At 41.1% G+C, this 14,043-nt stretch overlaps 2 protein-coding genes across 3 annotated transcripts; both read left to right on the forward strand.

Annotated features, from left to right (window-relative positions):
- The first annotated feature begins 67 nt into the window (after positions 1–67).
- fam189b (family with sequence similarity 189 member B) lies at positions 68–9,354 on the forward strand. 2 transcript variants are annotated; one of them, XM_033981181.2, is made up of 14 exons: positions 68–549; positions 619–675; positions 788–895; positions 1,734–1,850; positions 1,936–2,043; positions 3,745–3,905; positions 4,309–4,408; positions 4,487–4,559; positions 4,978–5,272; positions 5,394–5,725; positions 6,260–6,313; positions 6,722–6,894; positions 7,379–7,525; positions 7,633–9,354. In XM_033981181.2, the coding sequence occupies exons 1-14, from the start codon at positions 328–330 to the stop codon at positions 7,870–7,872; spliced, it is 2,187 nt and encodes a 728-aa protein (XP_033837072.1). In that variant the 5' UTR covers positions 68–327; the 3' UTR covers positions 7,873–9,354. The 2 variants fall into 2 exon arrangements, with proteins under 2 accessions (XP_033837072.1, XP_055083832.1); XM_055227857.1 differs by lacking the exon at positions 6,260–6,313.
- Positions 9,355–10,045: 691 nt separating this feature from the next.
- Positions 10,046–13,109, forward strand: fdps (farnesyl diphosphate synthase (farnesyl pyrophosphate synthetase, dimethylallyltranstransferase, geranyltranstransferase)). Its single transcript, XM_033981670.2, has 9 exons — positions 10,046–10,438; positions 10,504–10,644; positions 10,748–10,828; positions 10,912–11,034; positions 11,121–11,209; positions 11,294–11,366; positions 11,466–11,543; positions 11,622–11,756; positions 12,587–13,109. Exons 1-9 carry the CDS (start codon positions 10,184–10,186, stop codon positions 12,785–12,787), a joined length of 1,176 nt encoding a protein of 391 aa, XP_033837561.1. The 5' UTR covers positions 10,046–10,183; the 3' UTR covers positions 12,788–13,109.
- The last annotated feature ends 934 nt before the right edge of the window (positions 13,110–14,043 follow it).

The following is a 14,043-nucleotide window of genomic DNA, read 5'->3' on the forward strand; positions in this document are numbered from 1 at the left end:
ATAGTGTGTAAAACAGCATCTAGCAAGACTTACTCATCCAATAGCCTGACTCATGACAGGACTTACATGCTGTGTGTATCATGATGGCCTGAGAGCAGCTCAGGGTCATACCTACATGGAAGTGAGTGCAGTTTAGTGGCTCATTTCTTTTGCTGACTGTGTTCTTGGATTGGACCTCTTCATGGGCACTGCGGAGGACTTATGGCAGCAGCAGCCTGATGCATAACAGTGACTGAGTGGATCTCTATGCCAACACTTCATCTGCCAGTGTATTTAACTTTATGAGCTGAGGAATTATCCGGCTGCACCTCCTCCTATCGCAGCACCATGCCCTCCCCCTCCGACTCCAGCAGCGTGGCGTCGGGCTCCAGAGGGTGGTCTGACAGCCGCAGGGGCATGTCGGCGAGGGGCAGCGCTCGTTTGCTGCTGTACCTGGGACTGTGCCACTTGGGTCTAGGCGCGATGGTGCTGGCGTTCTCCTTCACCAGTATGGCCTTCACCTCCTCGGCCCGTGTCAGACAGTCCTGTCCCTTCTGGGCGGGCTTCTTTGTAAGTATAAACGTGACCACTGCTTCAACAGGAGCTATTCAGACTTACTAAAACTGTTGTCGATTTCAGGTGGTTGCATCAGGAATAGTTGGGATCATCTCTTGGAGGAGACCATTGACTTTAGTGGTAAGTATGAAGATGATCAACCTGTGCAGAGGACAAAAAAAGCCATCACCTTTCCCCGATGTATGCGGCTCTGGAGTTGGTTTGGTTTGACTGTTATCTCTCCGTTTCACAGGTGTCTCTGTTCATGCTGCTGTCCGCGGTGTGTGTGATCCTGAGTCTAGCGGGCTCCATGCTCTCCTGTCAGAACGCGCAGATGGTCAAGAACATGCTCACCTGTCAGGTACAAACACTCCCGCTATTGTTCTTTATTACATACAGCGCTGGTGAGGTTGCAAATGGGCTATAGAAACGCATTTATATAGACTCTGGCCTTCTGCAAACACGTACGAGGAACATGTGTGTAGTAAATGTTATGGCTGTTTATTGGGGATGAGTAGACGACATATCTGAGCAAACCTTTTTACATATAAATACATTAGTTCCTAGTACTTTTAATGGTACATGGGCACATTTTTATATAGCGCTCCACTCACCCAGTCACACACACATTCATACACCAGCGTGCGCAGACACAGGGGCCCAAGCTAACACACATGACCATTCACACAGACAGTGGCTCCCTCTTTTCTGCATCACTCGAGGAAAAACAAAAAACAAAACACAACTCTAACATGAAGAAGCCGACAAACCTCTCCCTTTTACCTGACTTTTAAATAAAGATTATATAAATTTAATCAGATTATTGTGATTTTGTTTAGGAACATCTTTTAAAACTACACTCTTACTATAGTTAAGTGCCCAAGGACAGAATGCAGCGCCAACCTGTGGGTCAGTGGATCTGATCGCTCTAACATTGATGTTTACGAGAGCGGGATCTGAACTGGCAACCTTCAGATTAGTGGACAAATACTCCTCCAACTGAGTTACTGATCCTTTTCTGTGTAAATAGTTGTTTTTGCATTTTTATTTAGTTGATTACAGCCCTTATGGAACCGGACTAATTTTGGACAGTTAAGTTTCTATAAGGCTGTAAATGTCTAAACGGTTATATTTGTTTTGTTCTTTGTTTAATATGAGAAACAAATTAATAAGTGAATAAATCAAAATGTTATGTGCAGGTGGAGAACGGTCTGTGCGTGTGCTGTGCCCCCACTCACTCCTGCTCCATCACAGAAGAGGAGACGCTTGTCCTGTATCTTAACGCAGACTGCCACTCTGTGCGACATCAGCTCAAAGTCAGTCGTTATTCATCTCTCCCTAAGATTATTTTTGGCAGATTAACAATAACAACATCATTGTGTCTAATGTATTTGTTGGCAGGATCTTTTGTTCAGCGCGTGTGGCCTCAGCATCCTCTCTACCATCATCTGTACTCTGTCCACTGTCACCTGCAGCATTCACATTTTCTCCCTGGACCTCGTGCACCTGGTAAGAAAGAGAGATTTAGCATGTGCTGCCAGAACGATAAACCAGGTCTAAACCAGAACTAACTAACGCAAAATTAAACCAGGATTAAACCAGGACTAAAGCTGAGTTAAACCAGTGCTAAACCAGGTCTGAACCAGGACTAAACTAGGACTAAAACAGAATTAAATCCAGACTAGATCAGGTCTAAACCAAGAGGACTAAACTACAACTAAACCAAAATGAAACCAGGAGGAGTAAACCAGATATAACCTAGAATAAGACTGGGACTAAACCAGGATTAAACCAGGAGTAAAGGTGGGCTAAACCAGTGCCAATCCAGGTCTGAACCAGGACTAAACTAGGACTAAAACAGAATTAATCCAGGACTAAGTTAGGCCTAAACCAAGAGGACTAAACTACAACTAAAGCAAAATGAAACCAGGAGGACCAATTAAACCAGATCTAAACTGGAATGAAACCAGTACTAAACCAGGATTAAACTAGGACAAAAGCTGTGTTAAACCAGTGCCAATCCAGGTTTGAACTAGGACTAGATCAGGCCTAAACCAAGAGAACTTTTCTACGATTAAACCAAAATTAAACCAGGAGGACTAAACCACATCTAACCTGGAATAAAACCAGGACCAAACCAGGATTAAACCAGGAATAAAGCTGAGTTAAACCAGTGCCAAACCAGGTCTGAACCAGTACTAAACTAGGACTAAAACAGAATTAAACCAGGGCTAGATCAGGTCTAAACCAAGAGGACTGAACTACAACTAAACCAAAATGAAACCAGGAGGAGTAAACCACATCTAACCTGGAATAAAACCAGGACCAAACCAGGATTAAACCAGGAATAAAGATGAGTTAAACCAGTGCCAAACCAGGTCTGAACCAAGACTAAACTAGGACTAAAACAGAATTAAACCAGGGCTAGATCAGGTCTAAACCAAGAGGACTGAACTACAACTAAACCAAAATGAAACCAGGAGGAGTAAACCACATCTAACCTGGAATAAAACCAGGACCAAACCAGGATTAAACCAGGAATAAAACTGAGTTAAACCAGTGCCAAACCAGGTCTGAACCAGGATTTAACTAGGACTAACACAGAATTAAACCAGGACTAGACTAGATAAGAGAACTAAACTACGACTAAACTGAAATGAAGTCAGGAGAACCAACTGAACCAGATCTAAACTGGAACAAAACCAGGACTAAGCCAGGACTAAAGCTGTGTTAAACTGGTGCCAAGCCAGTTTAACACTGGACTAAACTAGGACTAAAACAAAATTAAACCAGGACTAAATCAGTCCTAAACCAGGAGGACTAAACCACAACTAAACCACAGTTAAACCAGGAGGACTAAGCCAAATCTAACCTGGAATAAAACCAGAACTAAACCAGGATTAAACCAGGACTAAAGCTGAGTTAAACCAGTACCAATCCAGGTTTGAACCAGGACCAAACTAGGAATAAAACACACGTAAACCAGGACTAAGTCAGGCCTACACCAGGAAGACTAAACCACAACTAAACCAAAGTTAAACCAGGAGGACTAAGCCAAATCTAAACTGGAATAAAACCAGAACTAAACCAGGTCTAAACCAGGACTACACCAGCCTTTGGACTAAAGAAGGACTAAACCACGTCTTCAGTAGAATCTGTCCAAAAAGTCCATCTAAGTACAATTTTTGACTTTTCTCCCTTTATTTATAGCTCGCTCCACATCGCACTCGTTCTGTCAACCCAGAATGCACCACTCCACAGGACGCCTTTCTCACCAACATCATGGACTTTGAGGAGTTTGTCCCGCCAATCCCCCCTCCCCCGTACTACCCTCCAGAATACACCTGCAGCTCAGAGACAGATGCACAAAGGTACCTGCTGAACCTGTTTTGGTGCAACTTTATGATAACTACACCTTAATCCACCTTAATAAAGCATGAACAAAGCCTTAATTAACAATGAACTTTTTGTTTTTGCAGTGATTCTGGCTTAGTAACCACCTAAGGTTTAGTAAGGTTTAGGATATCCTGTATAGGGTAAATAGTTACTAAGCTTGAATCATTTTTAATAATATTTGTCCATTATGAATTACATCTTTGTTCATAACTTCCTCTTCAAACTACAAAATATCCTGTCTTATTATGCAAATGTATGTAATGTTCTAGAAAGTGTGAGCTCGTGAAGGATTTTTCTAGCATTATTTTAGTCCTACTCAATTTTGCATAAAGCTTCTTGCTGATTAAACATATTTTATTCCTCTGTATTGATTTGAAGCATCACTTATAATGGGTCCATGGAGAGTCCAGTTCCTCTCTACCCCACGGACTGCCCTCCTCCTTATGAAGCAGTGATGGGACAGAGAGCCGCCAGTCAGGTAGGTCCAGGTTTGACGAACAACAAAAACAACTATTTAAACTTGTGTGTGTTGATAATGTCTTAAATTGTTCTGAAGGGAACCATGTTTGACGCAAATGGAGCTGAGGTTTCTGGCGAGAGGGCGACATCCACGGCCTTTAGTGGTGAAGGTAAGACGTCCCAAAAACTTCTGTGTATTAATAAGTTAAATTAGTAACTTTTGAAGATGCACTTTGTAACTTTTCTGGTGGAGGTTGCAGATAAACAGAGTTATTGTTGTGGTATTAAACACATCTCTATGGACACAGCCTTTACCTTTTAGATAAGATTATATTGTCTATTTTAACAATTAACTGTAAAATCTTAAATACAATATTACACCTAAAACAGTTACTTTGCACTTAAGCTCTATTTTCGCCAAATACTTTTAAACTTTTAAGTGAGTTTATATTTGGGACACTAGTTTTTGATTACTTAAGAAACAGTACTACAGTATTACTTGTCTAGCTGTTGTTTCCTCACCCATTATCTCACTCAGAAGTTTATACAACTAAAACTATACATAACTTTTACTATTTTTCTTTCTAGTCTCAATGGACAGTGGATCCCTGCTCATGTCTGAGATTGTGGACATCCCAGACGACTCCTCCCCCTCAGAGGACTCCTGTCTGATGGAGGTGGGCTTGAGGACCCACAGGGAGCGGAGCGTGAGGAGCACCAGTGAGGGGGACACGGGTGACGGCAGCACCTACATCAGCTTCCGAGGACCCCCATCCCAAACGCCAGAGAGCCCACTGGCTGGAGGGCCCCGAGCGAGGAGGTTTCTGAGGTCAGAACGATCCAACTCCTGCTCCTCCCCCAGCACGGCGACCATTACATACAGGTAAGACTTTAATATTATTCAGTAAACATTGATACAACAGCTATTCATATCAATAATTGTGAAGAATTGTGATATTTCTTCTCACAAAACAACTAACACTGCGATAATCCCGACTCTGCAGGTCTCCAGTGTCACGTCGTCAGGCTTTATTAACCAGCAGCTGCTCCCAGTTGGAGGCTATGGGCGCCTCTCTGGGCCCACATCAGTCTACTGTCCCAGAGATCCAAGTCCAGCCCTCCACCCCCTCCACCCAGGGAACAGGACGGACCCCATCTCCAGCAGACAGTAAAAAGACTCACCAGAGCCAGGGGGCAGCTCATAACTTCCCCCTGTATTTGAGACGGAGAGCGGGGAAAGGTGATGGAGCCGGAGGGAGAAAGAGGGAGAATGAAGCATTTCTTGGTCTGGTGAGGTCTCATAGTGAACCTGGAATCGCTTCTTCTACAGATACAGGTAACGCACAGTCTTGGTTTGGTCCTGGTTTAGTTCCAATTTTAATTAGATGCTTTACCAGTTGAAAGTTTGGACACACCATCTCATTCAATGTTTTTTTCTCTATTTTCTACATTTTATATACACACAGAAAACATCAAATATATGAAGCAAGATATATGGAATTATGTAGTAAAGAAATAACTAAACTAATTACATGTTTAAAATATATTTATATTCAAAACCTCAAAGTATCCACCCTTTGCTTTGTCAAAAAATATTTAGTAGAGGCATTTTACTTTTTTTTCTTTGCTACATAATTCCATATATCTTGCTTCATGTTTTTGATACTTCTGTATCTAAAATGTAGAAATTAATAAAAAATAAAGAAAAAAAAACTTTGAATAAGAGGGTATGTCCACACGTTGGACTGTCACTGTAACACATTTTAAAAGATGGTATTTTATTGCAGGAAATATGTCTGCAAGACTGTATTAATGCTTCTAAAATTCAAGCATAAAACAGAAAGAAATAATGTTTTATTTTCCTGTGCAGTTGATTTTGGATCTGGAAGCAGTAAAGAGGCTTTCCACACCTCAACTGACACTGGTAAACAACATTTATTCAAGACTTCTGAGTCGATTCTTTATTCTTTTGCCTACCAAAGTCCAGTCGGTGTCTGTGTACACTGGTGTATGAATGTGTGTGTGAATGGGTGAGTTGTTCCCTGATGTAAAGTGCTTTGATTGTCTTGAAGGTGGAAAAGCGCTATATAAAAGTGTAACCGTTTATAATTTACCATTTATATTTTGACTAATTCCTCCACTATGACCATACCAGGTTCTGATGCCATGTTATATTGATCAATGAGAATAATACAGCGTCACAAAAACATACAGTACACAACACACATACAATTACATTTTTTAACTAGTAAAAGCACAAATTGACTAATAACATGGAGCAAAAGAGTTAACATAAAGCACTGATGTGTAATGTCTCTTGTTTCTTCTGCAGCTCCAGGATCTGAAGCCTGCCTGTTGCCTCGTGTCTCTCCCACTGCGGCTGCTCTGCCCCGAAAAGGCAGCGTCAAAGCAGTGTCCACGGGAGGACATGTCCCCGCAAAACCCTCACCCACCTCCCCACGACGCCTACCCAAAGACTGCCACCGATCTCTTGGGGATCTTAAGGTAGATCAAAGTGGTAGTACAATAATACATTTTACTACCACTTACACATTGAAAGAAAAATGTCATTCTGTATTGATGTATGAACTTTTTACCACATAACTGGTGTCTATTCATTCATGCATTTTTGAAATAATACTGCATCATCTTGCCTCCGAGGTGTGAGTGCAATACTCCAAAAAAAAAAAAAAAAAAATCAGTTTGACCCCACGGTTCATCTAATAATTAAGACTCTTGTTAATCTACGTGAGGTTCAGAAATGTTGCAAAGTTGTTCTGGAGCTTATTTTGTTTACAATGAAGAAAATGTAAAACAACGAACAGGTTTCAGGTTTTCTCTTATTTCGTCTTTTCATTGGAGAAATTTGGCTCGGAGCAGGGAAAAACAAAATAAAAGACAAAAGAAAAACCACTCAGGCCCCACACGTCTGCACTATCAGTTCATGTTATGGACTGAGGTACTTTAACAGATGTGTTCCTTTTCACAGGTGACCCGAGTTTTGATGGCTCGCTTTCTTCAGCGCTCTAAACGTAACTTAGCGCCTTCTACTGAGCATGCGATGAATAACACGCAAGGACCCAAGAGGAGGGGAGGGTCTGAAGGAACTGGCCCGAACCACGGTCCCCCAGAGCAGGTGAGTCTGTGAGCTTGTGCATGTTTAGTCAACCAAGATGTTTTTGAGTTGATAACAGCCCCATCTGTGTTCAGTTCAGTCTTTATTAAATGTCTGTGTTTTGAAAGGTATCGAGAGCCCCTTGGAACACCACCCGAGCACATCCTAACCAGCGTCAGTCTCATCACCGCGGACACCACCATTCCCATAGCGACAGTCGACACAACCGCGCCCACAGCAGCCACGCCCCCGAGGGAATACACCTGCGCAGCTGTGGAGACCTAAGCTCCTCCTCCTTTGCATCGCTACGGCGACTAGTGACTCCTCATGGGTCGTCTGGAGCGCTGTACTCAGAGTCTGCACTGTGAAAGTGAAGGAGGGACAGAGTCTTAAATAACATTCAGTGGAAGGACATAAAACTGATGCCTCTCCATGTCTGTTCATTTTCTAAGCTAACAGCCTTATAAAGTGGTGCTTTCATTACAAACTGAGTCACTGGATGTACACATCAGATAAATCCACTCACAGTCATTGGATGAAGATAAACTAGAAGAAACTTAATGTGCTAATCTTACCAGCCTCTTAAGTCTTTAATCATCTGAAAACTCTAATGATACTTGTGCGTTTTACACTCTGCACATGTTATTGCTTTTTAGGGCATGGCACTGATGAATTATTTGAAAATCAAGTTTTGTCTTCCATCTTTTGCATCTTTTCAAAAAAGCCCCAGAATGTTATAAATGAAATTAAAGTTCACTGTGTAACTTTTCTGATGGAGGGTTGACGTCATGCTTTGTCTAGAATGTTTACAGTATAATAAACCATATGTAACTGAAATGCTCAAAAGATCCTTGAAAAACATGCATTCTCACTGTGATTGGGCTTGCCTCTTCACAGATCTGAACTGTAACTTTGCATGGTAATAGATTACTTTAATGCTATACTGTGGAACATTCTAGACAAAGCAAGAACATTGATATGGAGAAAAGCAGGTGACCTTCCACCAGAACAGTTACACAGTGAACCTTTAAATAACAAAGCCTCACTGTACCATAGTAAACATTACTTCATCGACTCATTTTGAGTGGCTTTGATTTGACCTGATTTCAAAAACACTCGACACATAGACTCAGTGTGTGATTTTACAGGGGCTGTGATGGTTTCCTTTACCTCTGTGCATGTTCTGCTATAAACACTGGCACTTTGTGCATTAGGTCCCAGCTGTCTTTGTAACTGCAAGTTAAGATGTTGTTTGAAAGCCCTACACCTGCATGTTTTCAAAATGTTAAATACCCTATTTATATTCTGTGCCCTCTACGGTGGTGGTGATGGTGACTGTTTGAAAAGTGGCAGAGGTCACACTGATGAGTTTTGGCCAGATGGCTCTGGACATGTGCATCTTTAATACTTTCAGTTGGTGTTTGGACAATAAATAATAAATATTCACCTACAAAGCCTTCTAAAGGTTCACAGGATGGTAACGATGTGACTTGTTCTGCTCGCTGCAGGATTAAAACATTCTGGCAATAATGTAGAAACCCTTTCAGGGTCCACCCTCATGGGCACTGGTCCTTAGGCTGTGGATGCACCAGTGACTGAACCTCACTGTATTTTGTGTTTAAGATGTGAAGTTTTTCTTTGGAATGTTAAGTGCAGATTTAGGCTGGATCAGATGTTAAAGTGAACACAGCTGTACAGACAGAGACACTTAATTGTATAGGCTCTGAGATGTGTTTCTACCTCCTGTCTTGCAAAAACATAATTTATTAATATAAATGTCTATGGCAGGCTTAAAATATAAGACTCTGGAATCTGTAAATGTATAAATATGACAAGTTTAAGATTTTAAAAGCAAGATTAAAATGCAAATGATGTATTTCACAGTATTAAATAAATTGACAATTGCGTTTATGGAGTTTGCCATTTAATTCAGTTGCACCATATTTAACCTTTGCCTTATTGTTTTTTTACGCTGTAACTGATAGAAAAATCATTACACTCACACCTCCTGTGCGTCTTCACTCCACTTTAACCCAGCCCCTTTCAATCGTCCCATTGGCTGCTGGAGGTGAAAGCCCATCCTGGTGCGATGCCTCGGCCCAGTCAAATGTCTGTGTGTCAGATGGAGCTTTCAAAGTACCCACCCCTTTAACCACCCGCAAAGAACCATGGGAAGTCTAGTTCGCTTGTTTTTAATAAAGAGAGGCTCAGTGAAGCTGTGGACTACAATTTACACGTCCTGGTTTTAGGAGACGTTCACAGACTTCAAGTTTTGACAGCAAGACACTGGAGAGAGTAGAGTTTTATTAACAATTATCTCATTAAGACGTAGGGATCCGTGCGTAAAAGGAAGATGGTGAGTAATAACTGTTAAAGAAAGGTTGAAACTGAACGTAGATGATTTTTTATATGTGTTTTGTATTCGTAGTCAGCTGGTGTGGAGAAAACAATGCCAGCTAATGCGCTTTTTCACTTACTGCTGCTCTAATAATAGTGCGTCTTCTACTTATCTTAAGCGCTAATCTTGGGTAGATCTGCGCATTGATGGCTAAAGATTACACGGATAAATCAACAGTTTTGTGATGATAAATTTGCGAATCTGCCAAAACCGGAGGAGTACACAGTGTAGTTCTGCGTTGGGAAGTTGTTTATGTGGAGTGCCTGCAGTGTTGCGCGGACATGAGAGGCTTTCTGATCAAAACCGTGCGTAAAACCGCGCGTTGGGCGGCTCAGCATCACCATTTAAAACGCACATTTGTATTGCACTCCTCCTCGTTTCAGGGAGACAGAGTTTGCAATGGTGTACAGAGCAAAAAGGCGCTGCTGTCAGATCCTCAGCTGTTTGACGCGCAGTTTGAGGAGCTGGTGACGGAGCTGACGGAGAGGGACTTGACTGACCCCGCGCTCCAGGACGCACTGCAGAGGCTCAGAGAGGTACATACGCGGGCTGTATGTAACCCACGCTCATTTTCAGTGTGTTATATTGCTTTCTCGTGCAGGTTTTACTCTATAATGCTCCTGGAGGAAAGAGAAACCGAGGGCTGTCTGTGATTGGCTCGTTAAGAGAGTTTGTCCCGCCCCCTGAGCTCACACAGGACATAGTACAGCGGGCTCTGTTGGTTGGATGGTGCATTGAGCTTGTAAGTATCCATATGATGTCCAAATGCACTTAAATAACACTAATAAATACTTTTTATGTTTACTTTTTTTCTTAAATCTTAATTTTTGTTCCTTTGACTATAGCTCCAGGCTTTTTTCCTCGTAGCTGATGATATTATGGACGGCTCTGTCACTCGAAGAGGGCAGCCCTGTTGGTACAAGAAGGTTAATTTTTATTTACTTATTTATCTCTTAATTACTCTTCAGTTGAGTTCAATTTGTCACACGCTTTTTATGTTATGTCTAAGGATGGAATTGGTCTCGATGCCATTAATGATGCTTTCCTTCTCGAAGCATCAATCTACAGACTTCTCCGAAAATACTGCAGAGACCAGCCCTATTATGTCAACCTTCTCGAGCTGTTTGCAGAGGTAATACATGTGTTTGTTTAAAGTATATTGAACAGTATGTTGGCCTACACACATTTCTACAAATCCATCTTGTTTCTATGTTACAGACTTCCTTTCAGACAGAGCTTGGTCAAACTCTGGACCTAATCTCTGCGCCTCCAGGTCACGTTGACCTCAACAGATTCACCATTCAGAGGTAAATTTGACCATTTCTGTAGCTGAAGGAAAAATCTATCCACCATCCTAGAGTCAGTTGTCTGAATTATTGGTTCTCTTTCAGGTATAAGGCTATTGTAAAATATAAGACTGCATTCTATTCATTTTATTTGCCAGTGGCTGCAGCTATGTACATGGTGAGAGCTCATTACTACAGTCTATGTGCATGTGACATGGTTCATATGAGGATTATAACTGTATAACTGTTATAATTGTAAAATCTTAACATTTTTCAGGCTGGAATCACTAGTGAAGAGGAGCACAATAATGCCAAACACATACTACTTGAGATGGGAGAGTTCTTTCAGATACAGGTACAGTTCCATCCTCTCATTCATCTGGTCATATTTCTTACTACCAAACACATATCAGTAATAATATGTGTTTGACAGGATGACTACCTCGACTGTTATGGAGACCCGGCTGTTACGGGGAAGATCGGCACAGACATCCAGGACAGTAAGTGCAGCTGGCTGGTGGTGACGGCGCTGGAGGTCATGACCCCGGAGCAGAGAGTCGAGCTGGAGGTGAGATGTAGTACTATGACCACACACACAGACATAAGCTGTGCATCTAGTCCCAGGGCGTGCTAACTAATAACACATTCAATATAAAGGCCACTTGTTTGACTCCATGGAGATGTTACTCATTTGTCTGGAATTTTCCACAACATGGGTTAAACCTTTATCTTTTAATCAATTAAAGGTGTTTTTAGCGCTCAAAAATACTTTAAAATATATGCATATGCTTTCTTAATGTGAGCAGAGTCACCTCTTCACAGAGTTTATTTCTGAATTGGCCCTGATGGGATTTAATGCATTTAATGCCATCAGAACTTTCCTGGCAAAGCAACAACATCACATAACATTATTGGTTTGCCAGGAATGTTCTTGATTGTGGCATTATATTTCTGTCTCCATTGAGATAAGCAGGTTGCACCACAAAGTCAAGTTAGATGAGAGAACTTTTATGTGACGCACAATGGGGAAAATTATAGACTCAATCTGTCAGGATGCAAGTCTGTTAAGAATGATTTCATTTTCAAGATTGAATAAATGCAAAATAGATCAGTTTAATGCCATACTGTGGAACATACCAAGGCAATGCGTCTCAGTGAAGATTAGTGGGTTCTGGACCGTCCACCAGAAAAGTTGCACAGTGCACCTTTAATCTTAAATCCAACATTCCCAGTTGCCAATGTCATACTGACTGTGATCATATATTTTGTTATTTAAGTCTGAAGCAACAATCAACATTTAATGGTTTATGTAAATCCCAAATGTCTTGTCACATTTAAAGAATAGTCACAGGATACATGAAGTAATACCTATGTTTTTACATTTCTATCCCTCCTCAGGCGTGTTACGGTCATCACGATGAAGCCAGTGTGGAAAAGGTCAAGACACTATACAACACTCTACAAATGCCAAAACTGTATCGCAAATATGAAGACGAGAGCTACGAGCGGCTGCAAAAACTCATCGCTCGCCACGCTGAAAATCTCCCCCATGCGGTGTTTCTGAACTTTGCCAAGAAAATCTACAGGAGAAACAAATGAATAATAGACGTTTTCCCATAGATTGTGCATCAGTATGGATATTGTGTCAAATTTCAAAGGTTACAATATAGGATCACGTCATTCCTCTGGCACAAACAAATCCTGGAAGATATAATTTAGCTGTCAGACTTCTGTCATGTCTGGACAGGTATGTTTTTAATGTGTTAAGTGACAAGCCCTGTGAATAGATGGCATGAGTTGAATGATACTACTGACGCTGTTTTATCAGAACAAGTGTAATGGCTCGTTAAGTTATTTTATGTAACTATATTTTTATATTGCTGTAGTATGTTGACAATTCTGAATAAATGATAAACCACAACACACTCTGTTTATATTCAATTTACAGCATAAATACAACATAATTAAATTAAATAAAGTGTTTTGCTTTGCCTGTAATATTCCACAGTATGACACATAACTTGTCTATCTTGGATTTATTCAATTAAGGATGTTATTGCTAGAAGAAAAACATGCGTTCTTATAGTAAACTAGCTCACCTGTACACAGATCTGACCTGGCTGACTTGTCCTGCTGCCTGTCACCTGCTTGTCTTTAATTCCATACTGTGAAATGTTCTTGATAAAGCAGTAATCCAGGGCTCTCCAAACAATTGTTGGCCCTCAAACTTCCTGCTGAACTGGACCAAATGAACAAAAATAGTACTTTTTACAACAAAGTTTGAACAATTCTGCTATTACGGTAGATCTAACATAACATTTTGATGTGATACAGACTTAACATAACAGTTTCTAGCCTTACTGAAGGTGAGGGGGCTCAGTCAAATCCACATTAAATGATCAGTTTTGAATAATTTACTTCATTGTCCTGTATCTGTGGCTCCATGTAAGTTTGGACACCCCTGCAGTAACCCTCCACCAGGAAACTTATATAGTGCACCTTTAAATCCATGCAACTATTTTGTATTTAAAGCAGTAAAATAAGTATTAAGTAGTATTTTTTTAGCAAGATTGCACGTAAAAATCTGTGTCTGAGTAACAATGGGTCATAAAGCCAACAAAGGAAACTGGATACAAAGAAGAATTGTTGTCAGTCAGACTTAATGCGAGTATATCCTACTATAATATGACTACAAGTGTGATGGACTGCACTGTAATGACCACTCAACCCCAGACGTCCCGTTACATTAGAGGTGTGGTTGATTCAGGGCTGATCAATTGTGTCAGGGAAGGTGGTCTTTAGTGATGGGGCGGGAAATCTCGCGAGAAACGCCGAGATCTGCTATTCGGGAGGTT

Source organism: Periophthalmus magnuspinnatus, chromosome 16 (assembly GCF_009829125.3).
Source record: "Periophthalmus magnuspinnatus isolate fPerMag1 chromosome 16, fPerMag1.2.pri, whole genome shotgun sequence".
Taxonomy (NCBI): Eukaryota; Metazoa; Chordata; class Actinopteri; order Gobiiformes; family Gobiidae; genus Periophthalmus; species Periophthalmus magnuspinnatus.